The following is a 26,788-nucleotide window of genomic DNA, read 5'->3' on the forward strand; positions in this document are numbered from 1 at the left end:
ATTTATCCTTTACCAAGGAGGGCTCGTCAGCTAGGAGCGATCCCTTACCGAGGGACGAGGGTCATCAATTTAAGACGTCGATGCCCCCTAACCACGTTAGCATTCGCTTAATGTACGTAATTGAAAAACCAATCAAAGAGGCATAAGCTTGATGTGTCGAATATACTAGATGTGATATTTCGGATCTCTCTTATGAGAGCCCTGAAGTATGCTTGGGGGGGACGGGGGGGGGGGACGAATGATATGGAGTACACCGTTAGTCAATTATCATCCGACACGTGATCGTCATGTGGTGTCTAGGGTGGAACGAGAAGACATAGGTCACCCTCTACTTATCTATTTATGTGGATAAGGGTCTAGGGCATGCATTTTTTGATTGTTCTCTTTTATCGCCCGTGTAGATAAAAGGTCAATGAGATATTATTGGAGGTAGTTAGAGGTTATCTCTTTGTAGAATATTCTATAAAATATTTAATTCCTTTACGATTAGGTATAAAAGCTCATATTCAATATAATAAAAAGGGAAGGTTATCTTTTTGATCACTCTCATTCATACTCATATATATATCTCGAGTTATTAATTTGGACGTCTGAATGATCATGTCAGGAGATCTTTTTTGATCTCGGTCTTCGTATAGATGACACATTGGGAGCTTAACAATTTTATTTTAGAGGCATGTCGGACAATCCTATATATACAAGTTCGGACTACGTCAAATTGACCAGGATGTCAACAACTTATTCCCGTAATAAAAAAAATTTTAATAATTTTTTTTAAAACTTAATTAAATATATATATTTTTTAGTGAGCTCAATGACAATAAAGCATCTATGTAGCTAATTGGGAGTTTCAATTTTATTGCTGTACTAGTAGTATTTATTTTTTATTAGATAATAAATTAACTAAATTAAATCTATTATTTATATTTTAGGAATATAATATGATAAGTAAAATCAGTAGGGGTAAATTTGAAAATAACTGTTTTGAAAGGAATATATATGTAGTTATATGCTTGGTTGATTTCTGCACCCAAAATTGCCCCCTGATCCAGTCTGTTCCCCTTCCCTCTGCACTACACTCTCTCTAGAAGCGAAGAGCGAAGGAGATAGGAAAGTTGCCCTCTCGCCCAATCTCGCGCTTCGTTCACGCAAACCCTAATTGTAGATCTGGTGGCGAACGACGGCGGAGATGCTTTCAGTGCTCCCCGCCGCCACGCCCGCCGTAGTCTGTCACTTCTTGTCTGGAGAGCCGCTCGTGCCCTTCTTGCAACCCTAACCCTCGTCCTTTGAGGCTTGATTGAATAAGGTTAGGGTTAGATTATTTTTGCTTGGTATTGGTCGTGGAGATGGAGGAGAGGTTGTAGACATAGGTTCGAGGCCAGAGTTTGAGACGCCGCCGCCGGAGGACGCGGAGATGGCGGCGGCTGCGACAGAGGCGGAGGGGGAGGAGGTGGCGAAGCTCCACCTGCCTGCTGAAATCGATTGGGAGATGCTGGACAAGTCGCGCTTCTTCGTCCTCGGCGCTGCCCTCTTCTCCGCCGTCTCCGCCGCTCTCTACCCGGCGGTCGTCCTCAAAACCCGCCTCCAGGTCTGTCACCCCGCGCCACCCTCCGCCTGCGCCGCCGCGGCCGCCATCCTCCGCAGGGAGGGCCTCCTTGGCTTTTACCGTGGCTTCGCCACGTCCCTTGCCGGCACCGTCCCCGCCCGCACCCTCTACATGGCCGCCCTGGAGGTCACCAAAAGCACCGTTGGCACCGCCACCATCCAGTTAGGCGTCTCCGAGACCACTGCCTCCGCTGTAGCCAGCGCGGTCGCCGGACTGAGCGCCGCCGTCGCAGCACAGGTTGTATGGACCCCCATCGATGTCATCAGCCAGCGGCTGATGGTCCAAGGCCATCACCGACTCACTAGTAAGTACCTCGGTGGTATAGACGCATTCCGGAAGATCGTCGCAAGCGACGGAATTCGCGGGCTTTACAGAGGGTTCGGCATGTCTATATTGACATACGCCCCCTCAAATGCTGTTTGGTGGGCTTCCTACTCGCTGTCCCAAAAGCTAATTTGGAGTGGAATTGGGTACTATCTTTGTCGTCTACGATTTGGCTTTGAAGAGCAAGAGTATGGAAATAACAGCGGTGGTGCTGTGAAGCCTGAGTACAGGACAGTGGTGGTAGTGCAGGGGCTAAGCGCTGCAATGGCAGGTGGTGCGGCCGCGCTAGTGACAATGCCTCTGGACACGATTAAGACGAGGATACAGGTGATGGAAGGTGGGAAGGAGGGACCGATGACCATAGGTCGAACAGTAAGGAGCCTTATAAGGGAGGGAGGGTGGAGCGCATGTTACCGAGGATTAGGGCCAAGGTGGGCTTCAATGTCGATGTCTGCAACCACCATGATTACCACGTATGAGTTCCTGAAGCGTCTGTCCACAAAGAAGCAGGAGGGCTTCGATATATGATAATGAATATAATATGAATAACTGGTTTTCCTTCTTTCTGTGTGTAGGTTATTTTGGTTGTTTCTTTTTTTATCCCTTCAAAGAAAATAGGATACAAATCTTTGTTAAGATAGTGCTTTTGAGTTTCGGAGTAGTTTCATTCAAATGCATTCCAATCCATGGGTTCTGTGTTCTGAGGTTTTTTTTCTCTTGCAGACTTCAATATTTGATTGTGAAATTTGGGTTGCATGACTGACTGAGATATTGAAGGCTTTGTTTTGAGATGGTGTCTGGCCTTTCTTTTAAGTATTGTATTTGACATTTTCTGGTTTCAGAATGACAAGAAATGCCAACTATCAGCATAATTTAGGGCTTCATTTTCCATATCTTTATTCATTGGCCTCCTTCCTTTTGCACTTTCTGTTTGCTTATAGTATTATGGAATTCTTTAGCTAATATCAATGTTGGCTTTTCTTATGTCAAGTTGCAAAATGTTTTGCAGATTGGTGACAAAAGAAACTGTTTGTTCTATTCTTTTTAACCCAAGCATGAAAATCATCAATTCCCATGGATTCAGTTTGCATCATAATGGGTCCCTTTTCATTTCCCAAGAACTATATTGGGACAATTCTGACTTCAACCATCATCATTGGATGATTTTGGAACACTCTAGGTTTGGTCACTTCAGCCACATAATAGTTTAGGCAATACTCATGACTGCTACTTAGTCTTCCTTTATCTTTGATCTGAACAGTACTCGTCGGCAGACTCAATCAAAGACCTAGGCTTGACCTCCATTTTACTTGCTTCAGAATCAATAAAGCCTCCTCACACCAGTCAACATGGGACCTCTTTTTCTGTGTGTGGATCGGTTCTTAGAGCAATTTGATGAAGTCTGGAGACTGACATATACTCAAATCAAATAACCAAAGGTTCTTGAGAGTCTCCATTATATCTAGGGAAGATCAATGTCATGAAGTAGAAGAACCAAGGTGTCTATGCATCAAAGTTGGAAACTTGTCCAGCAACATTTGTAATTTTTTCATCACTAGTTTTAGCGACAATTTTATAAGATATTTTGGAGTCCAACCAGAGTTAAATTAATGTCCAAAGGCCCTAATATGGTACATCATATGTTAGGGTCCCTTTTCTTTTTTCTTTTTTTCTCTAAACTTGTATACTTGTATTTGGGAGATTTTAGAGTTATCTTCAGATAATTTCATAGGGTGATGGGATTTACTATCTTCCCTTTGCATAGAAAAAACCAAGTCTCTGTTTAATAGTGCAAAATCATTCAATTGTCTTCAGCAGTGGATTATTATTTTCTCATGAATGTGTGAGTTTTTTTCATCAGCAGATTTAATGCCATAGTTCGGTATCAGTTTGGTAAATGTGATATTTGATCTACATACCTTTTGTTTCCATAAGGTCATAAATGTCATAATACTTGCTATGCGAGAAATTTGTTGCAGTGGTAGTGACCAAGTAAAAAATTACCCTTCCTAAAATTTGACTTTAGTTTTCTGTAGAGTGATGTTAATTCAAGGATTTTAAGCTAAGTTATTAAGAAAATCTCTGCAGCGCCAGACCTGATATTCGAGTAGAGAAATTGGAAGAAGAAAGAATATTTTGGTGAAAAGGTGGAATTAGCTAAGCACAGGAAGTTGATATTAATGAATGGATTCCTTATAAACATTTAATAAGCTAGTCAATTGGTGTGATCGGTCATTAAAATTGTTTCCTTTTTTATCTTTCTTTTTTTGGTTTTGTCTGCAATATGCTGACATGTGAGCTATTGTTGATGAAGAACATGATGCACTGATACTAATCTAATACAGGACAGGCGCATTGAGGGAACAAAGAACATGTATTTCTTTATTCGGGGATATGATAGCCGTGGAGTTAAAAGGGGGAAGATAATAGATGTGAAATAAGTAAGAAATGATGAATGTCAGACCGGTTTAGAGCGTCTGAACCAAATCAGCCTTTGTTCGAACCGTCTCCGAGCCATTCTAACGACAAGGTGGGCTAAACTATACCAAATCAAGCCCGATCTAAACCCAACTTCCCCCTCCCCCAACCCCTGTGACGCCATGGAAGGGACTTCTTTCCCGTGGAAGGTGCCCGGTGACGATTGTCCTTCCTTTGCGTGAAAGGCGGCTGTCGATTATAAGTCGGCCATCCTCCCTTCTACCCTCTCGGTGTTGCTCTCCCTGTGCCTCCCAGCCGACGCCCCTCTCCCGTGCTCAGCCCCCCTTCTCTCTCTCTCTCTCTCTCTCTCGAGCAGAGGGAGATAGAGCACTCAGGCCGCCTCCTCCTCCCCCAGCTCCTCCCCCCGACAGCCCCCTTTCTCTATCTCCCAGCCGCGAGATCGCCGTGAATTTGCCATCTAGGGTAAGTTCTCTCTTCCTGGTTCCTCTCCTTTCACTCACCTGGTCTCCATCGTTTCCGTCAACAAAGTTGTGTGGTTCAGATTATAAGAGCGTTGTGACTGATGTTGCGTATTCCAGGGGTTCTGAGGTCTTTGGAGAGGAGGAGAAGACGATGGGGACGAGAGAAGTATACGAGGAGAAGCTCCGGAGAGGCAATCTACACCATGACCCCACGATTAATCCTGGCTTAGGCTCTGCTCGTTGCCCCCGTTGCCTCTCTCTCATAAACCCTAACTCAGTTCTGTATTTTTCCTTCTTCCTCTTGTGTTTGCCTCTTTTTTTTTTCATTGAATACCGTTATTTCTTTGTAATGTGTGGTTGACGCATTAAAATTAAATTTATTGACAGTTCATAATGTTTTTGTTTGAATTTATATTCTTTTTTCCTTGTTATTGTGTACTTATAAGTACTTCTGAAATGTGCAGGAAAAAGAGGAATGGGCCATCAACTCTGTTTTGCATGATGCAACTTTTGTGGTATAGATCTCTCTCGTTGTTGCATTTTTTGACCTGTTCGAATTTTTTTCTAAAGATCATACATATGCTGCCTTGTTCTGTTGACTTTGATTTATATCAGCTGTTATGTGTTGTGTAGGCTGGTTCAGGGGCTGGCGTGATGCTTAGTGCTGTCCATGGGATGAATATAGGTAGAGTGATATTAGCTCCCACTCTCAAAAAATTAATTGGTCCCTTGCCTTAATTGAGCTATTGAGATTGTTCTGAAAATGAGTTTTCTGGGTATTTCTGATAGGGATTCCTTTTGTTCAGAAGCATGTAAAGGGGCCCAAATGGCTGCATTTTCTTTTCGTGGTAATAATTTTTTTTTTATCAATTTTGTTGGAATTTCTATTTTTTGTGAATTATTACAGGATGTCTGATATGTACTATGTATATTAGTTGATTGATATCTGGCAATAATCTTCTCGATACTGCCTTGTTTGTTCTCAATAAAGTGGAGGCACTAATACATATGTATATGCTTATATATACATACATATATACATACATTCGATTATGCACTTTCATCTTGGTAACTACAAACTACATTGTTGATATTACCTTCAATTTGGAGCTTTTCCAAGCAACAATGCAAATGATCTGTCCTAGTAAATGCAATATGTGGTTGTAGTTTTTTTGTTTAGCCAAATACAAGTACAGTCAAACTGTTTCTAGAAGCAAAACAGATATATTTGTCATCCTCATTTGATTGTTGTATGGTTCTTAACATGTCATGGCTTTGCAGTTAATAAAATGATCTAATAATGCAGAGTCATACATTCATGACAATGCACACTTACTATATGACATATGTTGCGATCAAAAGGAATGCTAATGGTAGGCTAAGTAACATAGATGTATGATTCTGTTTGTAACTATCTTCATGTTATAGCTATTTTCTGGAAGTATAGAACTATGCTGTTCAAGTCTTGAAGTCTCTTGGGTAGCATCCTTTGCAGTATCAGACTCATGCAATTGGTGGCCAATTCATGGTCCATAATTATATGATATCAGTCACAGAGGCCTTTAATAATTTTTTATTACATGTTAGTTAAATAAGTTCTTAATTAAAAGTAAATACATCCATAACTCTTTTATTTTGGTGCCACCTTTATATGCCTGTTAATAATTTAATTTCGCCAAGCATTATAATCATGATCTGATAGCAATATCTGTCAATGGTTTGACCAATATAGTACCAGTGTCATATAGTGTACAAACTGTCAGTAGAGGTCGAACCACTTTGAATAAAAGGGAGAGTAGTTGTACCATGCAGTGGAGGAGAGGTGGCACTGCAAAAGCGGAGCAGTGGCGAGCAGGCGAGGACACATCGATGCAGTGGCGATAGGGAGACGCAGAAACTAGACAGGAGAGAAAAAAGGATTACATTGGGTACGAGTATCGGGTGGTAGTCTCATTGCTTGGTACAACTTGGTACCAGACAGCTTACCACCTTGTAAGCTCAGTATGGTAAGCTTGTGTGGTGGTGAGCTTAATTCTTGATTGATACGAGCAATATTGCTCTGTTGCTATACTGGTCAACCATCGGACTAGAACTGGATTGTACCGACCGATATGGTCAGTTTTTAAAACCTTGAATTTGGTTGTATATTAGCTGTACTTATTTAGTTGCTCTTCTTAATAGACTAATTGAACCACATATCTTTGATTATAGCAAATGAACTACACAGTATTTCTACCGCTATCACACCATGGTTTTCTTTTAAAATATTGCAGTTGACATTTGTTTTGAAGACATTGCTTTTTCTATCTTATTTGATTGCTTGCTCTAGTTGTGGATACTTTGAAAAAGTACCTTTTCGAAGATATGCTGTTCTGCATCATATTTCATCGATCATCTTTTCCTTCCCAGTTAGTCCTGTCACCCATAGTAGGGCCATCAACACATCAATAGACCTTAAGAATTTGATCTATGTGCTGAGTTTCAGCACTTCTGAGGCACTTTAAGGATCACATTTTTGGTGCTTTAGAGTGACCTCTATATTATAGTATAGCACTCTAAAGTCTAAGTTGAAGATGATTATCTACCTATTGACTTGACAATTACAAAGTTTGTTCAGTCCTCATGTTCTCCTAAGATGAACTTTTCAAAACATTGCTGTTAGTTAGTTGGGTATATGGATCATCCATCATCTATTGGGAGATTGATCATGACAAGCTTGACTAATCATCTTTTGCATGAAAGTGGTATCCATGAACTTGTTGCTTTTTTGGCTGTGGGAAAGACACTAACCCATTTTCATTATGGAAGTAGTATTTGCTAACATTGAGATAGTGTGATTGAAGGAATAGAAACTATCTTTTTTTATTCATCTTATTTTCTTATGACATTGCCATTTGACATTTTCTTTTTGACGCAGATTCCTCCACTGCTGTTGTATTCAGGAGCTAGTGCATCATTAGGAGGTAAAAAGCATAATATGGCCATTGTTTCTCATGCTCAACATCCTAAAGAAATTATATTTTGCTGAATTCATGTTTCATTGTCCCTAGTGTTTTCAATATTTAGAAAGCGAATTTTGGTAGCATTTGTTCTCTCTGAAGTTGTAGCAATTTTGCCCATGAAATACAATTACTAGCCTGCAGCAGCTTAGAGTTTGTATTCATCATATGTATTGTCATAGCTGAGAAAAGCTTAGTGTTTTCAGGTGTCTAACTTGCACTAAGCACCCAACATGGAAATTACAAACCTAGCATCATGCACAGAGTACACTGATGTCAGGCACTGTGGCATTTGCCTATGGTGCTTTTGCCTGAACATTTATACTGGCATGCAGTCAAGCTGGTATTGGTCAAATCACTCTTCATATTTCATGTAGTCCACGAGGCCTAAAATACCCTAAATCAAGTCTTTGATAGCTTAATTCAACCATCTTCACATAGGAAAAAATCATAATCTAGTATAGGCAAGCCTAAACCGTCACATAGTTGGGTTATATTGAGTTTAGGCCGAAAATGGAGTTTATACTATTTTTTTACAGTATATATCCTGATTTCATATTTTTTTTTGCTTATTGTGGTAGTGTTTAGAGTTCTATTTTGAGTGATACGAGTGTTGAAACAGTCTAATAGTGCATAGTGTGGTTTAGGAAAGGTGTTATTTCTAAGGCTCTTATCCTTGTGATTTCCAAGTTTCAAGGGTATCCCAGGAACTCATACCCGGTTGTTCTGGCAGCTGACTGGAACTTTATATAGCATCCTTTATATCCGTCATTTGTATGCGTTGCTGTTGCTTCACATACAAGACATGTCACTCCAATTAAAACAGCATATTTACCCTTTTTGATCATTGAATTGTAATAAATATACACATCATAACTGCCCAGTTTTTGGATTCTTGCGAGAAGCCCCAAAGGGTAACAATCCTTCAGCATATTAAAATATTGTAGTGGCATCAAGATAAGTCTGTTCGTAGTAACGCAGCTAAATATTGCTTTTTCTTCAATTTTCTTTTTCTAGTACAAGTCATTCTAACAAATTCTTCAATTTATCCAGCTTACGCCGTTCCAAGGTTTGCTCAGCTGACTGTGACATCTTATTATGCTGCTTCAAGTGCATCACACTATGCGGTATCACGAGCCACTCGATACATCGAAGAATCCCATTCATCTCAATCTTCGAGAGATGTCTAAAATCCATACTTGGGACCATTTTCTGTGTTTTAATATGTCGAAGCAACATTTCCTTTATATAGAATAGTTGGAGGAGTTCTCTTTCTATCCCTTTCCTTCACTTTCTGAGTATGAATTTTGTTTATATTCTCTATCATTTACTTTAATTCTATTAATATGCTACCCATTTGGTGGTTCTCATCCATTAACATAACCCAAAATACCACCCCCTCCCCTAGGAAAAAAATACGTTTAGGACATGAACATTGTCAATAGATTCTTGAACTCATTGGTGACAGCTGATACAGATGTGGTTGTGCTCAATGGACAGCCTTGCATGACAGTAACAGTAATTCCTGGTCCCAACCTCGAACCAGACCGTATCTGTCCTTACGGACAGCTTTAGGTGGCAGTAGCTATTTTGTGTAGGATAGGTTTTCCAATATTACAAAGAAGCAAGATTGTTTTTTTCCGGGGGTAAAATAGTTAATATTTTGGGTGATTAATCAAGAAAATGAGTTTTTTCCAGATGGCATTTCCCTTTTTCGTTTTATCCAAATGGTGTTTTTAATTAAAAAATATCCAAAATATTTTTTTCAACAGTGTTTTTTCTGTTGAGATATTAAAAATGGTATAAATATTATAAAAATCCTATAAGTAATATTATATTATGTCTCTTGTTATTGTTCTTAGTGCATTATGATGTCATATTTTTAGATTTCTAGTTGGCTTGGTTGAGCTTAGGAGTTTATTATCTATGATGTTTTGAAGTAGACTTTATAGTATTTTTTATTATGATAGTAAAAATACTATAATAAGTTAGTTTTTAAATTATATTTGGGTGATATTATTCATAAATTATAAATATTTATTTGAATCTTAGTATAGTATGATGTGTATGCTTTGATTTCATTTGAATCATTTATAGTGTTTTTAAATAAATTATATTGGGTCAAAAATATTATAATAAAAATAAAATATTATAACCGAAGGTAAGACTTAAGATATAGTTTAGATTTTTTTGAATTAAAGAAATTTTTTGAAAAAAAAAAATCAAAAGAAGGTGTGCTATTTGGGAAAACAAGAAAATGAGGATCTTTTGTAGTGAAATCCTCCTAATATATTTTTTACCAGTTCCCTTAAATTTGAATTAAAAATAAGAAATTATAGATAAACATTAATGAAATCTTCTCGAGCCTTGTGCAACGCGTGGGGAAATCTGGGTGCGTGCTTCGTTTTGGCGTGACCCCCGGCATGGCCTGATCCAATGAGACGGGACAGCCGAGTCCCGCCCCACTAACTGCTCCGTCCTCTGTACTTCCGCATGACCGACCGTGGTAGCTGCTTCACAGCGTGCCAACCCGGATGAAGTCATGAGCCAGCTCACGACTTGGGTAGATTCCATCATTTGGTTGGGGGCTCTCACAGCCTCTTCTGCCTCACTTCTGTGGCCCGGTACAATGCATAGATCTGGTCGCAGTGCAACCTCCTCCTCCTCCTCCTCCTCCTCCCCCCCCGTCGTCTACTCCCTGAACAGTAGAGTATGCGACACCGCACGCTGCTCACATCTTCCCTGATGCATAGGTCTGATGTTGTCCTTTTTTCATCATATCAATCTCTTTTTTCCTTTCACTTTCACCATAAAATTTAACGAGCTTAACCAATACAGAGTTCCTTTTAAGCTTTCTAAAGCAGTGTTTTTTTATGTGCACCAAGTTGCAATTCCCAGTCCTATTAATGCTTCAAAAGAGCTGAGAAGAAAGAACAAGAGGGGGTTATAGGAAGAGGACTAGCATGTTTACATGGCCACGGAGAAGAGAGGGAAAAGGAAGATGAACCAGTTATAGAGAGAGAGAGAGAGAGAGAGACCCCCATTGGCTAACTCAAACTTAATACCCAAGTCTTTATGTTAATTCAAACCTCATCACCATTTTGTTTCAATGTAAGGGATGTGCAAAACATGGAGACATTTGATTCTCTTCAGCATTTGCTTCTATTTTACGTTTGAAAACTTGTAGACTGACTATTTGACATTTACAAATTTGATATATTAAATTCAATGTGTCTATAAATCATGCTTTATTTATGTGATAGTGTGTTAGGAACCATTGTGATCGAAGAATTATAGGTATTGGTAAATGTTTCACTTACTACAAAAGCATAAATTGCATATAGTTTGGTCTCAACCTTGACTAAGTGACTTTACGGTCATAAGTTAAGTAAATTTAATCAATAATTAATCCAAATATTTTATTTTTCAAAAGATAAGTGACCAATACGAGATTCAAGTTTAGGATCTTACGATGATATATTAAAATCTTTATCAACTAAGCTAGCCACTGACTTTAATCTTAAGGGATGTTCTTAAAAGATTTTTTAATTTTTTTCTATTTAGAATGGATGTATATTAGTTATTTTTTTATCATTAATTTTCCTACTTCAAATATATGGATAGATATATCATGAACAGTAGTCAAAATTGTCATTATATATATATATATATAGTTCTGCTTATTAACCAATGTCAGCAGTCTTGTCAACGCAATACAAGAAATCCCAAAAGAAGCAGAAGAAGAGCTGTTTCCATGAACAGGAAAAGATTTTATTACATGGAACAAAGAATTAAAAGTGATGTTAATTAGCAGAGAATTGAAGTGATGGTTTGTCTCAAATATCACAACTCAGAACATGGCAGCTGCATTGTTGAGGCCACCCTGAAGGCTTCCAAAACTGAGAACAAGGTCTGGTACTTGAACCATGTTGCCACAGTGTAATTGCTTTTTGAACTGCAGTTTTCCTCCAACCCAGTGCACGTCTTTGTCCCCTCTCACCATATTGCTATGAAAGAGAGAGAGAGAGAGAGAGAGAGGCATGTTTTAGGAATACAATGCAAGCAAGAAAGAGACAGGGTGAGCACAAGCACGTAAGGAAGAGTTCGACCCCTGTTTTGGACCACCTGTAATAATGTTCACAGGGGTCGTTTTACGAAGGCAAGCAAGATGGCCTACCATGGTATGGACTCTCCCTTTCTCCCCTCTTTTATGAGCAGGACGCCTTTGGCACCACTCTACACACAGATAAGGATACTTCTCCTGCGTTCTTGCATTGCCCAGCAGGGCTGTTAACCTAATGAAGTACATAGTTTTGTTGGAATGTAAGCTGTGTTTTAAGAAATGCTATCTACACACATTCGAGTACTTCCTCAGCACATGTAGCATCCGTCCTCTCCTCTGCATCACTCCAAAGGGTTCGAGTGGTTCACAAGAATACTGCTACACCTTTCGCTGTGATGTATCATCTTCCCCATGTCTCTCAGTAGTAAAGGAAAGGGGACCATCTTTAAGGAATCCAACTTATTATGGCTACAACTTTCATGTGAACTTCTCTAACCTTCACCTACCAGAGTTATAGTGTCAATGGGTCGCCTCTCTCTGATGGAGAGCAATCCATTTGTTCCTACTCCCACTAACTTTTACTTGCACAACCATGTACTCATAGCTCGCTAGTATTCTGGAGGACTCCCACCTCCGAATTGAATGCTCTTCAACTTACTCATATCTTGTTTAGGTCTGTAGATGCTGATCCTACTCGATTGACCGCATTGATTTTGGTCCTAGTTGCAATCTAATCTCTCTGCTGCATCATTTCATGTTCTCTTGTAGTGATAGTCTTACTGCTGCAAGTCATGCTTCTAATAGTAGTTCTTTCTGACTTGTACAGCTTGTAGAGACTCTGCCAGAGAGTGAATGATCAGAACATATTTGTTCTGATTCTATTTCATCAATCCATTGGTCATCAGGTTTTCTTGCTTTGTATCCTTTCTTGGATCTCAGTGCTCCCATTTTATTTGGCTAAATGGAGCAGTTGATGCAGCAACATCAATCTCAAAATCAGATTAAATCACTGGACCATCAGATTAATAAGTGAGCATCCCACTGCAGAAAGGCAACAAGAACTTAAAACTGTCATTAAAAGTTCCCCCCACTAGATTGAGCTGTTACCTTGGGATGTTGCAGTGGTCCTAACTCCAAGCATGCTTTGCCTTCTACTGCCCATTATCATTCTGGGCCCTTAAGAGAGACCATCAGTCCTCTAACAACAGAGCTCTCTGCCTTGTTGCTATTGCCATCCGAGCCAAGTTGTTGTCCCCATTAACCCAGAAGATGAAGCTGATCAATACTGGTTCACACACCTGACCAGGTCTCACATCCTCCTCCTCCTTCTCAAGTTGTTTTATGCCCATGGTTGCAACTGAGATGCAGCATCATAAGCTGCCAAATCCTTCAGACTATGTCAATGCTGAGCAATTATTAGGGTGATCTGTCGAAGGTCTTGCAAAATGAGGTGATCACTGAACCACTTCTGATTCCTTGTGAGCTCTCTCTCTCTCTCCATTCACTTCCTCCATCAACCAATCCCTTTCATGAGCCGTAGGAATGCGATATCCAGCCAGTGAGATTGGTCATATCAACCTGATAAGGAATGTTCAACTCCATCTGAACCTCAACTTTGTAAATAAACAAATATATTTATTTATTTATATGTATAGTGGAGCACCAATCATATTACATGCCCCAAGATTCTCTTCCCTCCACCTCCCCTCTCCTGTTTATTGATTGCCAAACATGTGAAAGGAATTCCTATGTTCCCTCCCTCCATCTTTTCCTTGCTACTCTCCTATCGCCAACTCTTTACTTCACTTGGTGGTCCTAAGATTGGAGATCTCCCGACAGCACTATCACACCATGTCTTGAGAAGACCACCTAAGTCTTTAAGAGCTAGGCCCTATCCAATTCTGACATTGGCATGAGTGTTACATGGAGGGAACAATCACCCTCAAATTCTGGTACTGGACGCCTCTCTAGTGCTCCAACAAGTGCATCCATGGCCTCCTCCTAGTTTAAGTATCCAAAACCCTCTCGGTTGCCCATTTCAATCTCCAGTCCTGCGGCTTAAGCTGGTGCAGTTCTGATCCATGGGTTGCGACAATGTACATGAAGCAGAACAATTTGAATCTCCATTCCACTCCACTCCATGCAAGAAGGCATCCTCCATGATTTCTCAAGTTGAGGTAGGCAGGACACTGGGACAACTCCAGTTCGAGGGGGTCCGGAAGACGGTCCCCCAGAGCACCTCACGCAGATCTAACGATGACTTCGCTTCAGCTAGTGTTATGTAGTGATTTGTATCCACCATGGATGGATGGATGATGATGATGACCTCAGGAGTCGGTGTCATGAGAGTTGGGCAATTTTCTTGGAGACACAACGGGGGGGGGACAGCAGAGTGGCTTTCGTTAGGACAGTGCCACCATTAATACAGAGCTGAGAGTTTGGTGCCGAGCGAGGAGCCCAAAGTTTGAGAGATGGGACAGATGGTCGGACGACAGTGATCTGTCCCTGTGGAGCAATCAAGAGGGTGAAGAAACCGTAAGGGGAGGAGGGTAGAAAACAGTTATTGAAGGTGGGGGATGGAGGGAATGACTACAAAATTGGTGAGACATGCAGGAATTACAGCAACTCTGCAGATAAAGAGTTCAGTCAATATTGTAGAATGCACACAAAGTCGATTTCACTTGTTGGTACTCCCACAGGAACCTTCTGACTTTTCTCAGGCCCATGCTTGCCAGTAGTAGAATGGCTCTTTCCGCTCTCCTGCATGCCGTAGAATTGTTAGCTGGACTCTCCACTGCCCTTCTTCTTGCCAACCCCGTTGGATTTCATGAAACCAACCTTCTGTTTCCTCGTCGGGAGGACGACTCATTTCGAAGCGCACTCGACTCTGTCTCTCCTCCTTTAACTTGTTCCAACCATTCCGATCCACCTTCTTCTGGTTTCAGTGACTGCAGGTCACTTCATCTTGCACAGAGAAGCCAATTACTGTCGTTGGGTTGACAGACACTTTTGGAGGATTCGATGAGTTCTAATTAGATTCAAACTCTTTAAGAGATTAAGATTCGATATATTATTTGATTACTGATCTTTTACTTTCAAGTTCATCTCGGCCTCCCAAATAACTACGTACCGATGTTCTTCAGTTGCTTTCACGTAAAGAAACGGGGCCCAATTTTGTATCCACATATGATGAGTCGTTGCATGCATTAATAATTCCTCTTTTAACTCGGAGTCTCTCTTTGTCTTCGCAGTTCTCCTCCACAGGCGCCGTTCCATGCCATGATCATTAAACTACTATATCAGCCTAAACCCAAGTACACCAGACGGCAGGCAGAGCGGCTCAAACATCGCCTCCGGTATCACAAAACCTACTTATCGATTCCCGCAACAACGCCGGATAACTACTTCCCACTGCTACCAAACAGCAAAACTGAGCCTTTTTCGAGCTGTAAAAAGGCTACTGCTGTGTCTTGGGGAAAAGAGAAAGAGAGCAAATAAAGGGGAGAAGGTTGATGATGATGGTTGCCACATTTACCATTCCCCTGAAAACGACACCGTACCATTGGGCTTCCCGCCCTCCTCATCCATCTCCGACCCTCCGTTTCCCATCCGTCTCTCACATCTTTTCTTGCTGCTTGCAAAATCTAGGTTAAGTGTCATTCTGAGAAAAGCAACCTACGTGACAGTTATGTGAATCCACCACGCATGTCGAGTCGTTATCAGTTACGTGACCGCTCGCCATATTGGTTTCGGTAATCGCTTCTCCTTCCTTGTCATCCTTTTTTTCCTCTCGGTGACATTGAAATGTGATAGTGCATGCTCCCACAGCAGAAGGCAATCCGATAGCTACGTAAATTGTATTGTTATTATCTTCAGATGGAAGATAGTTTAGTGCATTTATTCGACACGGACTAAGTTGGGAAACGAGGTGAATATATATATGTATATAACAGGTCCTCCTGTCAATCAATTTATTTGATCTTAAGACAAGGATTGTGTAGCCCTCCGTCACAGTCGTCCTACATGAACACCTGTAGGTGAAAAGAGAGTACGTTTCCAGTAAAAGCATGTTTAACTTACTGCAACTCGCCGTTCTAGTCCATGGTGGTGGAGATGGCCACAGCCCAGGACCACTTACAGCGCTCAGACAAAGAAGCTTACGGCCATAAAGAATCCAGTGCCACCTACCAATCCCTGTTCAAAGCAACACACACACACACACTCAGAGATGGACAGAGAGAGAGAGAGAGAGAGAGAGAGAGATGCATTCAACTAAGTTCATGGCGTGTACAGATGAGAAAAGAGAACACGAAGGAAGGTTGGAGGTGATGGGAGGTCAAGTTGGTAGTAGTAGTAGTAGTAGCATGCAGCAGTGAGTAACAGCAGCGGGTAGTACTTGGAAGTTGTTTGAGTAGCAAAAAGCCTCTTTAGTTTAGCATCATCCCTTGTCAGCCCTACACCAATTCCGGTCCCACCTCCATGTTTTGGTTCCCCCTCTCTTCTCTTTTCTTCTCCTCTCCATCTCTATTAACTCTCCGATGACTAATTGAACCACCACCACCACCGGAGAAGAAGAAGCACAAATCAATACTCCCTACCCTTCCCTCCTCATAGCGGCATAGTCGACCGGAGTAGGCGGCTCCGAGACGGGTGCGATGGGCGAGCAAGAGACGCACAACTTCATGAAGGTCAGCGTCGACTCCTTCTCCGAGCTGCCCTTCATCCGCCCCGGGCCAGCTCGCGAGAATGCATCCCACACGAGCCCTGCCATTCGGCTCTTCGGCATCGACTTCGCCACCGATCCAGACGCATCACAAGATGGCCCCTCCGTCGACCCTCCCTCCTCCACCACTGAGACCAGTAACACCCCGGCGGCCGCTACCACCACCACGTTGACTGACAGTGGCGAGAGCTCGAGGAAGTTCGAGTGCCACTACTGCTGCCGCAAGTTCCCCACGTCGCAAGCCCTCGGCGGGCACCAGAACGCCCACAAGCGCGAGCGCCAGCACGCCAAGCGCACCCATCTCCATTCGGCTATGGCCTCCCAACACTACCACCACCACCACCACCCCAGCTTCATCGCTGACGGTCATGTCTACGGCTACCTCGACTACCGCCATCTGAGTTCCTTCCCCTCCGCCTCCCGTTTCGACCACCCGCCCCCGACCCACTACCCTTCATGGACTAGCCACACCGGCCAGGTCACGAACCCCGCGGCTCGCTTCTACGGCGGCCTTGGTTCCGCATCTCAGCTCATAAACGGTAGCCCACTCCCGGGGCCATGGAGAATGCCGGTGCATGGCAGCACGGCAGGCTTGCAAGGGAACCATCCCCCCGCACTACCTTCGTTCGGAGGAAGAGACGCAAGGAAGATGGCAGTGGAAGGTGCGGGTGGCGTCGGCTCTTCTTCTTCCTCCTCTTCATCTTTGGCTTCCCCAAATGAGCAAGGTGGCTTCGATTCTGGTTCCAAGAACAGTTTGAGTTTGGATTTGCATTTGTAGTTCATCAAGGATCGGATACCAAAGAGTTCGTTAATGAATTGCAATTTTCTCTTACTTATTGCCTCTCTTATCTCACAAACTCGTTTACATCTCTCAGACAGTTTACTCCGTGGGGTGCCTTTTTCTTTTATTCTGTCAGATTCACATATGGAAGTACTTACTTGGTTCCCTTTTCTTTTTTGTGAGCAGAAGAAGGGCCAAAACTTCAAGATTTTCGAGTCATTGCATATACTATTTTTACCTCTCATTCTAATATTTTAGAAGCCGAGTGTTATTAACTGTTCAGTGTTTATAGCTTAGCTGAATGCAAGATATGAAGGAACAGACACCACATATGATTGCAACACTGATTCAGGAAGTGTCAGCTTAAACTGGCCCCATTCACCACTGAGCATTGTAACTAATATCCTGCATTGCTTAGAGTTCCTTTTATCTTTTGTGGTCTTAGATGCATCTTGTTAGGTTATCACTTTTGTTGTGCAACTGCTGTGGAGTAAACTTGCATGAGGATTGATGTATTCTTTAAGCATACTCAATATTGAAATGGTTGCTAAATGTTGTCTTTGATTCTTTAAACATGTTTAGTTTTGCCCCATTTTAAGTAGGAAAACATATTGAGTCTCACAACTGTTCTAAAAGACTGTCATGCTCTTCTTATCTTTGATCCTATTCTTCAATGCTGCACTACAATTGCATGAGAAAACATCCAGTAAATTAAGTACCACAGAATTGGAAAAGCCATAGGATCTGAGAAATCAAATGCTTGGTGAGCTCTCATTGCTTCTTAGGTCTCTGTGATAAAATAAGATCATGAAACCAAGATAGACTTGGTTTCCTAAGATTTGTTATTTCAGGTGCACTAGTACATGCAATAGATAGATGTGTTCTTGCTCCAGTCATTGTATAATTATCCTACTGTACTTAACCTGGCATGGTTGGACATTTCAAACTTCAATTCTGATCACTGTGTGATAGGAAGAAGATGAAAGAAAGCACTTGATTGGCTGCATGGTGGGTCAGACTCCTTTAGTGAGCATGGAAGACCAATCTGAGACACTGTGGTACAATTTGCTATAAGAAAGCTACAGATCATTAATGAATGGTTTCCTCTAAATGTGAGCTCCACCACTTATACTGCAAGTCACACTGTTACAACTGCAACTCATCAGTAGCTTAAAAAGAGCACCATCTCCCACCCCAATCAGAAGGAATAAATAGATGAATACATTGGAATAAAATGTATGTCCCTCTTAAAGTTAATTTATTCCTTCTAGCTGAGTCTCATGCTTATCAATGCATCTGATTGAATCTATTTAATGTTCATCAACTTCTATCTATTCCTTCAAAAACTATACTTCCCATTTCAAATTTATTCGACCGGACTTATTTTCAGGACCACACTATGTTAAAATATATTTTTTTTTTATTTCTTTCAAATATAATAACACTCGGAAAAATAAAATTTTACTATATCGGATTGACGAAGGATATAATTATCTATTAGATTTGGGGGAGATTCCCTCACGATGAATCATGACCTTGGAGTCTCAAGTTGAGGATTGAAATTGCTTTTATAATAATGCATAACATAAGAAATTTTTTATTATTTTTCGAAAAGATTGTAACTTTTATCACCAATCACCACTAAAACCAAAACCTAAGAATCTAATTAGCCCCACAAACACTATGGATATAAGACATTTAATGGCCGTCAAGTTTCCTTGATCTAAATGAATTCCTTGATCTAAATGTTAGAGCTCTGTCCTTACATGTGTTTGACAAAAATTGAGGAGCAAAACCCACTCAGCATTTTGCAGCTTTATAAGAAATTGTAATTGTCATTAGCAAGCAACTCCGATAAAGATGCTCTAACATGCCTTTTACATTATCTTATATCGTTCCATATCATTATAAAATATATAATTAAAAGATATAGTATGCGTAGTCAAAAAGTGAATTTTTTTTTTTGAGAAGCTTAATATAATAAAAAATAATAGAGAGAGAGAGAGAGAGAGTAAATTAAAAAAATAGAGAAGTTCCATTGAATAAAAATTTAATGGAAAAATTTTCTACACAGTAATATATATATATATATATATATATATATATATATATATATATATATATATATACGTAAAGAATTTGTGTGTATATATTAATGATAAAATTAATTGAAAATAATTATTCAGAGTAAATTATATATTAGTTGGTGTAATATATTAGATGGACCGAGTGAATCTTCCGGTCCATCAGGAAGGGCTTCCGGGTTCTCCGGTCCGGTTGGTTGATCGGACCGCTCCGCGACTCGGACCGGCATGCGACCCAACTGTACCTTACAAAGTGGGGAAAGGAGCATATCTTAGCCGTCTGCCCCATTCGAACGACAAGTTCGACCGAGGGTTTGAAACCCTAGCGAATCGAGGACGTAAAAGAAATAGCAACCCGTTTGGATCTGTCATCTCTGATCGTGTCGTTCGCCTCGATGAGGTATCTCCTCCACGGTTTTTCTCTTAATCCAATTTCTTAGCAGTCCGCCCTCTGGCAATTGATTCTTTCTTTCTTCTCTTCTGATTTGGTACCTTCCTTCTCGACTCGGTTTAGTTTAGTGTAAAATTTGGGCGAGTAGTCTTATCTAGATTGTCATCCATGTCTTTATGTTCTTGGATCTTATTACTGTCGTTGAGATGTTCCCTGTTTTGTTCTTGGTGGTAATGGAACACATCATAAGTACCTTTTCTTGTAGATAAAAGAACTTTACAGCTTTCGATAAATTAAGGCGAAAATTTGCTTCATGCATATGGTTTTCCTTCTCATGATAAAAATAAAAAGAACGCTTGCATGATATATTTGAAGGACATTTATATTTCTTGATTTGGTACAACACTATTATCAAGAAGCTCCTCAGCCCATTTTGACGGTAATTCTTAATCGAAACACAACAAATGATTTCAGTAATGCAGGAAATTATCTCGGGGACTCGCTGGATGGTTTCTAAAGTGTGCAACTTTCTCATCCATTCTAAATATATCTACACATTCATGATTTACTCCAAGTGGGCAACAAATCTAAATAGGTTCATGCAGAGACTCCTCAAAGTAAGTTGACAATGATTCTAAGTTAATGAATCACAAAAATTTAACATTAGTGATTCTATTTTCTTCCTTATTTGTGGCTTTCATGACCATGTTGAAGTGATTAACTTGGAAAATCAGTTACACCGATGTCATAATCTTATTTACTTCAGGACATGATGCATGAACTTCTTCTTTTTTGCTTTTCTGTTTGGTCATTATTTTTACTGAGTTGAGGTCTTTGCGCTTTGCACCTGTGTGATAAATGATGGAGTCTCCCTCAATTAGATCATTCTACAGTAAATCAGATATGAAGCCATCATTCAGAAAACCCACAAGTGATACAGCTAATAGGAAGTATCGCTGCCATCATTCACCCGTTGGTAGATCGGATTCATCTTCATCTGATGATAACTAATCCAACTTTATCTACTGGTTGTGAAATTTTGTTCTTACAGATGTTACTAAGTAAGAGAAATGGCTTCACTTTTGATTTATTAATCGTTTAATATTGCTCTTTAAGCTTTATTAATCCAACCTTACAGATGCTCTTTAAGGTTCTTGCTATATAGGATCTCGGAAATGTGAACTAACTCTTACTGATTGGTGAGAGGGAACTTATATTTGTTGTTGTTAAGAAGGATTTAGGAATATGGACTACATGATTGGTAAGACAGGATGGATATTTGTACTTTAAACAAGTGGCTGATAGTAGCCTGATTGTGTTTCCTCCACCTCATTAGAAGAAGGATCAGGTTCCTTCTGTGAAGTAGTTCTTGGGAATTTACTGTCTGTTTCTTGATCATGAGTGGACACTTAATACAATGTAAATAAATAAAATGTATAATTTAAATGATCGACTCTTCTTCTAAAATGTGTAAAATAGATGTCATTATTTTTGTATTAAGAAGTTTTGTACATCTAAATCCTGTTGTTTCAAATTACAAACATTAATTGGAACTGTTTGGTGCACCTTTTATATTTTCTTGGTTGTCTATTCCTTTGTTGTGCTGGAAGTGTTTCATTCATGGACTGAACTGATCTTTAGATGTACAAGCACCTTGTAGTGCGAGAAGATAAAAAATTCATGTACAGTTTTGTGAGAACTGGACTGGACTGACTGCTTGCATCAGAAAACCAGTAATTGGATCCTTGCCCAATTCATTTCGTGTTTGGTGTGCATATGATCTGGAAAATAACTGGCCGACCTGGTTTATTCTAAGTTAGGTTGTAAGAACTAATATTTATAAAATACCATATTATCTTTTGCATGTCGCGTGTAAGAACTAACTCCCAATCAATTATTTGTTGAATCATCAATATCATTTGGAGAAATAAGATCATCACTATCTGCAAATCATGATGAACTTTGATGTTATGGATTGTTGTTAATACACACCAGACAATGTAATCTTTGTTGATCTAGTTGAGTTTCTTTTTACAAATTTATTTGCATGAATGTAAGATCGAATTGGTATTTATGGAGCGGATAGATAAGGAGAGGGTCATGCATGGATGGTAGGTGGAATGTATATTGAGCCAAAAACTCAAATGAACCTGGGCAAGCATCTGATAACCCAGTGCCTCAACTTAGGCGCTCGCCCAGGTGATGCCTAGTTAGGCCTTATGTGGGATCTCAGAGATGAGATTTGCTAGATGAACACATATTGGAAAGGCACGACATTCAAGTTAGTTAGGTGATGTAGCTACATTTAGCTAAGCCAGTGGCTAGTAGGATGTTATTGACTTTCTTTTATCAGCTTTGGTTGGATATAGAAGACATATTCTTAAAAGAGCTTAATTGCCTGGTTTTGTAACAACATAGTGCCCATAGTTTTTCTATTGTGGAGAGAACCTATATTTTGAGAATTTAATATTTATCACTAAAGCATGATAGTCTATAGACCTACATTTTTGCCGCCTTTATTGATTTGTTCCCATAGAATGCTTGAAAATTTCTATGTTATTGTGTGAGCATGTTTTAGTTAAGTTGTTTCTTTTGTCGCTAATAGACAGTCCCATACGTGATCACAGCTGCAGTCCTTCCATCTCAAGGAAGATCGAACCAGGACATCTGATGATCAGCGGAGAAAGGATGTTGGAAGAGAGTTAGAAAGGGATTCTAGTCGTAGCAGGTCCAGTAGAGGCTACAAGTCTCAGAAGAATTCTGAGAGGCATCCATATGGATATTCCCATGACTACAGAAGACATGGTGATTATAGTAGGCATGACAGGCATATTGATGACAATAATAGAAATTATCGGCAGTCATCAAGGTCTGGTAAAGAACCGAGGAACAAAAAATGAGAGAACAACTGATAAATACCGAGACAGTGAAAGAAATTTCAGAACATAAAAATAAGAACAGTGAAAGAAATTCTATGAAAGATTATGATAGAGCTGATGCTAGAAATAAACTAGTAGGGTTAGGTAGAGATTATGATTCAGAGGAGGACCAGCAAAGAGAGAGAGAATCACAAGATTACGAAAAAGATTATCATAGGAATCCTGAAAGTCATAAGAATGATAAGGTAGCATCACATGAGGAATTGAGGGGATATGACAAAGATTCAACTGATGGAAAGGATACTAGTGCACCTCAACTGAAAAAAGCTGACAGCAATAATAAGATGGATTTGTATGGGTGGGAGGATCTGGTACCAAGAAGGAAATATAATGAATGGGAAGGTGGTATGCTCTTCCGAATGCAAAGAACTTCAGACTGAGAGAAGTTTGTAAAGTCACCAAGGGATGGATGGTAAAAATGCCTCTGTGATTTGATAGACAAGCAAAATTCTTTTTTAAGAGAACCTAAACCTGGTCACTTGGAACATGGTGACTACCTCAAAAACCTGCTTTTTTTTTTTATCATTTGCATATGAATTTTCATAACTATTTGTAAAATTGTTTATCCTTATCATTAACATCAGGAAATGCTGTTGATGAAGTGCCATCATCTAGTTCAAAACAGACTAAGGAGACACATGAGAAAGTAAATTCTGAGACTTTGAACTCATCTATCAATGATGCTGAATCTACTAATGATGTTAATTCAGCAAAAGTTGCTGCTTTGAAAGCTGCGGAATTAGGTGAGTTTTAGTTTTTTTTAAACATTATGCTGAGAATTAGTATTTTCTCCACAGTCTATGTCTTGGTCATTTTGGTACCAAAGAAAAGGTAGCTTGGTGCTCAAGTCTCTCACCGATATGGGGTCTAGGTTTGTCTATTAAATTGCTTTCATGATCAACTGCCTTTTGTTTTTGTTATGTATACCTATATATCCTTGACATGGAATGTGGTACTCCTTAATTTTTATCTTCTCTGCGTAGCTGCGTAGATTCCTTTTGGGACAAGACTGTTTTAAGGTTGTTTTGTTTCAAAAAAAAAAGAAATGTTCTTATACTGAGGAACACATCAAGTTTGTGTTATTGTTCATTTAAATCTGTTATCAAATTGAAGGAGTCATGGAAAATGTACACAATACTGCCAATTTTATATTGTTACAAATGAGTGTTTTTTGTATTGTGTCTTTTGTAAACTTTTAACACTTGGGAGATCTGTAATGAAATTGATCAAAGTGGGTCTTTAGATCTTGAACATACTGTGAATCTGTGATGATCTCAATCGTATTGTTTGAAAACTTGAAAGTTGAAAGCATAGAAACAATGTTGAAAAAATCCATTCTACTTGCTTGTGTATGGTTCCTCCTTTTGGTGCTCTCTATTTAAGGAAATGTACAACTGGAAAGAGGCAAGCACGAACCAGTCGTTAAGTGCAAATCTGCTCTGTCCATCTTCTGTAGTCTATTATGAAAGTGCTTCTCTAGCCATCTTTTTCTCCATTCTATTACTGCAGCTCGTGGCTATCTTAGCTGTTTGTTTACGCTTTTCTTGAGCAAGAAGGGAGAAAGCTGTTTGTCAAGTCAGGAGTAAGGTTATTGTTTATTTAAATCTGTTATCAAATTGTAGGAGTCATGGAAAATGTACCCAATACTGCCAATTTTATATGGTTACAAATGAGTGCTTTTTCTTATTGTGCCTTTTGTAAACTTTAAGACTTGGGAGACCTGTAGAAATTGATCAAAGTGGGTCTTTAGATCTCGAACGTACTGTGAACTTGTGATGATCTCCGTTGTATTGTGAAAATGAAAAAATCCATTCTACTGGCTTGTGTATAGCTGATCTGGAATTTGACATGTTTCTAGTGCTGATTGTACAACAGTTTGTTGTGCTTAACAGTTCATTTGATGCAAATCTTGTTGCTTTCCTGCAACACAGCACTTTTAGGACTAAGGTAGATTTTGCATTTTCACACTTAAGGTGCTGATATGATATGGTTGGCATATATGATATTCTCTCGTACTATTGAGCAGTAGTTCATGGCAATTACAATTGTGGATTATTATGTAAAACTCATAAGAGAGAAGATACAAGAAAATTATTGAGAACATTTGGTGTTATTATGTATAACTCTTGGATTTCATGAACTGTGTAAAAACCCTACATGATGACCATAAAACTCATTCATGACACCTAGACTACCCTTTTTATAACCTAAAACTTGACCCTCAGGAATGGTTGCACTTGCTTTCATAATCTAATTTTTAAAGAATTAATTGGTTAGGTTCAAATAATGGAACACCAAACCCCAGGAAGTTGGGTAATTTTTGTAAAACAGTAGATAAGGCATGAAGAAATATGTATTTGGTAAACAGAGATTGGAACGTGAAATATATGGTTTTGATGCAGTTGTATAGCTTTATGTAATGAATAATATTGAAGAGATTAAAATATAAGGAAGAAATGGTGTTGAGATTAGTAAAATCATATTGTTGCTTGAACCTTTGGGTTTTGTTTGGCCACTATGAAATATGAATAGCCATTAGTTTTCAGTAACTTGGACATTTTCATAACCATGCTTACCTTGATCGTCTGTGCAGTGAATAAAAACCTTGTAGGTTTTGGAGGGGTTGGATACTTGTCCACTGACCAAAAGAAAAAGCCACTTTGGGGTAACAAAAAGAACAGCACTTACTGAAGAGGTGATACCTATCATTTTGGATCAAGTGGAAAATTGTTCATCTAGGTGTCCGTCATCACATTACTGATTTCAGTGTCAAAAGTCTCAGTCCTCCAGTTGCTGGGACTTCCATCTGTTCTCCAACCAGGAGTCTCAGGAGAAGTTCAATAGACTCATGGTAATTTCTATCCTTCAATTGTTTTACAATCATGTTCCTTGTAGTAGTTGGTATGTACCCACAAAATTGTTTCAGTCATAGCAATTTATTAGATATCGACACCTACTAACACGTTTCCAGAGTCTGAGGTTGCCTTTGTGACTATGGCCAATTGTCGGATGTGAAATGAAATGCGGCTGCAGAGCACAGATCGGACATGAAGCATGTAAATCTTCAAGTAAAGAAATCCATGCCGATCTGGAAAAGCAATATACAGCTGGGCTTCGGCGAAGAGATGGTCGAACTTGGTTTGTAATGACATCAATTTTCTCTCCTCTTTTCAAATGCATCACAGACGTGTGGTGAAAAACTTGGCAAGCTTGCTTTCCATTGTGCAAGAACAGTTTCATGCTTGCTTGTAAGCCACTGTTATTCCATCAGATTTTAATGGAAAGTTACTTGCGTTGAGTATGCTGCTGCTACCGGTGTTTTGGGTGTAAATTTTCCCTTACAAGTACTTACAGGGGTGTCCTGCCAATACACGACAATTGTAAACAGGAACTGCTACCATCAATTTGCAACTCTACCAAAGGTTTGAATTCTGCATCCTGCATGAGCTAAATTTGATTGTGTCAAAAACAAGACTGCAAACAGTGGATACATGTTTCTTCGTATAATTGTTCATATGAACCTGAAGAATGTATTAGTTGTATAGGGAACAGGAATAACATGTTCTTTTCTAATAGGGTTTCTACCCATGCAGCTGCTGCTAACTAGCACGAAATCATTGATCGGGTAGAAGAGTAAGATGTGGGCATGTGCAGATGTTTTTTCTTCTAAATGAAGGGTCATCATTTTGAGTACCAAACTTATCTTTGACGATTTGGTTGGATTGGTACATCTCATATGTTGGTATACCGATATGTTTTCATGTTTTAAAGAGGAAAAAAGAAAGGATGATGGAGAAAGAAGAGAGAGGAAGAAGAAGAGGGCTTGGTAGAGTAAGCACGAGGAAGAAGAGGAGAAAAGGCACACCTATGAAAAACAATTATGGCAAAGGTGGTTGGGCATTACGACGATGTGCGATGAGGTCACAACATGTGTGAGAAGTGAAGGTCTGCATGCGTGAGAAGTGATTCGGGTCAGGA

The 26,788-nt window shown here is 39.8% G+C and overlaps 3 protein-coding genes and 1 long non-coding RNA gene across 7 annotated transcripts; all 4 read left to right on the top strand.

Annotated features, from left to right (window-relative positions):
* Positions 1-1,037: 1,037 nt before the first annotated feature.
* On the top strand, positions 1,038-2,646 carry LOC103995278 (uncharacterized). Its single transcript, XM_009415831.3, has one exon. It carries the CDS (start codon positions 1,415-1,417, stop codon positions 2,456-2,458), a length of 1,044 nt encoding a protein of 347 aa, XP_009414106.2. The 5' UTR covers positions 1,038-1,414; the 3' UTR covers positions 2,459-2,646.
* Positions 2,647-2,840: 194 nt separating this feature from the next.
* LOC135619723 (uncharacterized) lies at positions 2,841-9,104 on the top strand. Of its 2 annotated transcripts, none has more exons than XM_065121999.1 (7): positions 2,841-4,831; positions 4,948-5,107; positions 5,295-5,345; positions 5,464-5,515; positions 5,620-5,678; positions 7,748-7,793; positions 8,883-9,104. In XM_065121999.1, the coding sequence occupies exons 2-7, from the start codon at positions 4,982-4,984 to the stop codon at positions 9,017-9,019; spliced, it is 471 nt and encodes a 156-aa protein (XP_064978071.1). In that variant the 5' UTR covers positions 2,841-4,831; positions 4,948-4,981; the 3' UTR covers positions 9,020-9,104. The 2 variants fall into 2 exon arrangements, with proteins under 2 accessions (XP_064978071.1, XP_064978072.1); XM_065122000.1 differs by having other exon boundaries at positions 5,620-5,675.
* A 7,016-nt stretch (positions 9,105-16,120) lies between these two features.
* On the top strand, positions 16,121-17,602 carry LOC135618244 (zinc finger protein 8-like). Its single transcript, XM_065119110.1, has one exon. It carries the CDS (start codon positions 16,548-16,550, stop codon positions 17,391-17,393), a length of 846 nt encoding a protein of 281 aa, XP_064975182.1. The 5' UTR covers positions 16,121-16,547; the 3' UTR covers positions 17,394-17,602.
* Positions 17,603-19,765: 2,163 nt separating this feature from the next.
* On the top strand, positions 19,766-26,111 carry LOC135619724 (uncharacterized). 3 transcript variants are annotated; one of them, XR_010489458.1, is made up of 6 exons: positions 19,766-19,880; positions 20,346-20,488; positions 22,499-23,299; positions 23,395-23,553; positions 25,404-25,661; positions 25,782-26,111. It is a non-coding gene; the product is annotated as an uncharacterized LOC135619724 (long non-coding RNA). The 3 variants fall into 3 exon arrangements; XR_010489457.1 differs by having other exon boundaries at positions 25,404-26,111; XR_010489459.1 differs by having other exon boundaries at positions 19,769-19,880; positions 20,354-20,488; positions 25,404-26,111.
* Positions 26,112-26,788: the final 677 nt, after the last annotated feature.

The sequence above is a fragment of the Musa acuminata genome, chromosome BXJ2-8, assembly GCF_036884655.1.
Source record: "Musa acuminata AAA Group cultivar baxijiao chromosome BXJ2-8, Cavendish_Baxijiao_AAA, whole genome shotgun sequence".
Lineage (NCBI taxonomy): Eukaryota > Viridiplantae > Streptophyta > Magnoliopsida > Zingiberales > Musaceae > Musa > Musa acuminata.

What these genes read in the sequence shown, in the direction of transcription:
- LOC135618244 (XM_065119110.1), top strand. Translation starts at nt 16,548, where the DNA reads ATGGGCGAGCAAGAGACGCACAACTTCATGAAGGTCAGCGTCGACTCC.
- LOC103995278 (XM_009415831.3), top strand. Translation starts at nt 1,415, where the DNA reads ATGGCGGCGGCTGCGACAGAGGCGGAGGGGGAGGAGGTGGCGAAGCTC.
- LOC135619723 (XM_065121999.1), top strand. Translation starts at nt 4,982, where the DNA reads ATGGGGACGAGAGAAGTATACGAGGAGAAGCTCCGGAGAGGCAATCTA. An exon ending in TGCATGATGCAACTTTTGTG is followed by an intron (nt 5,346 to 5,463) that starts GTATAGATCTCT and finishes TGTGTTGTGTAG; the next exon opens with GCTGGTTCAGGGGCTGGCGT. An exon ending in TGTCCATGGGATGAATATAG is followed by an intron (nt 5,516 to 5,619) that starts GTAGAGTGATAT and finishes TATTTCTGATAG; the next exon opens with GGATTCCTTTTGTTCAGAAG.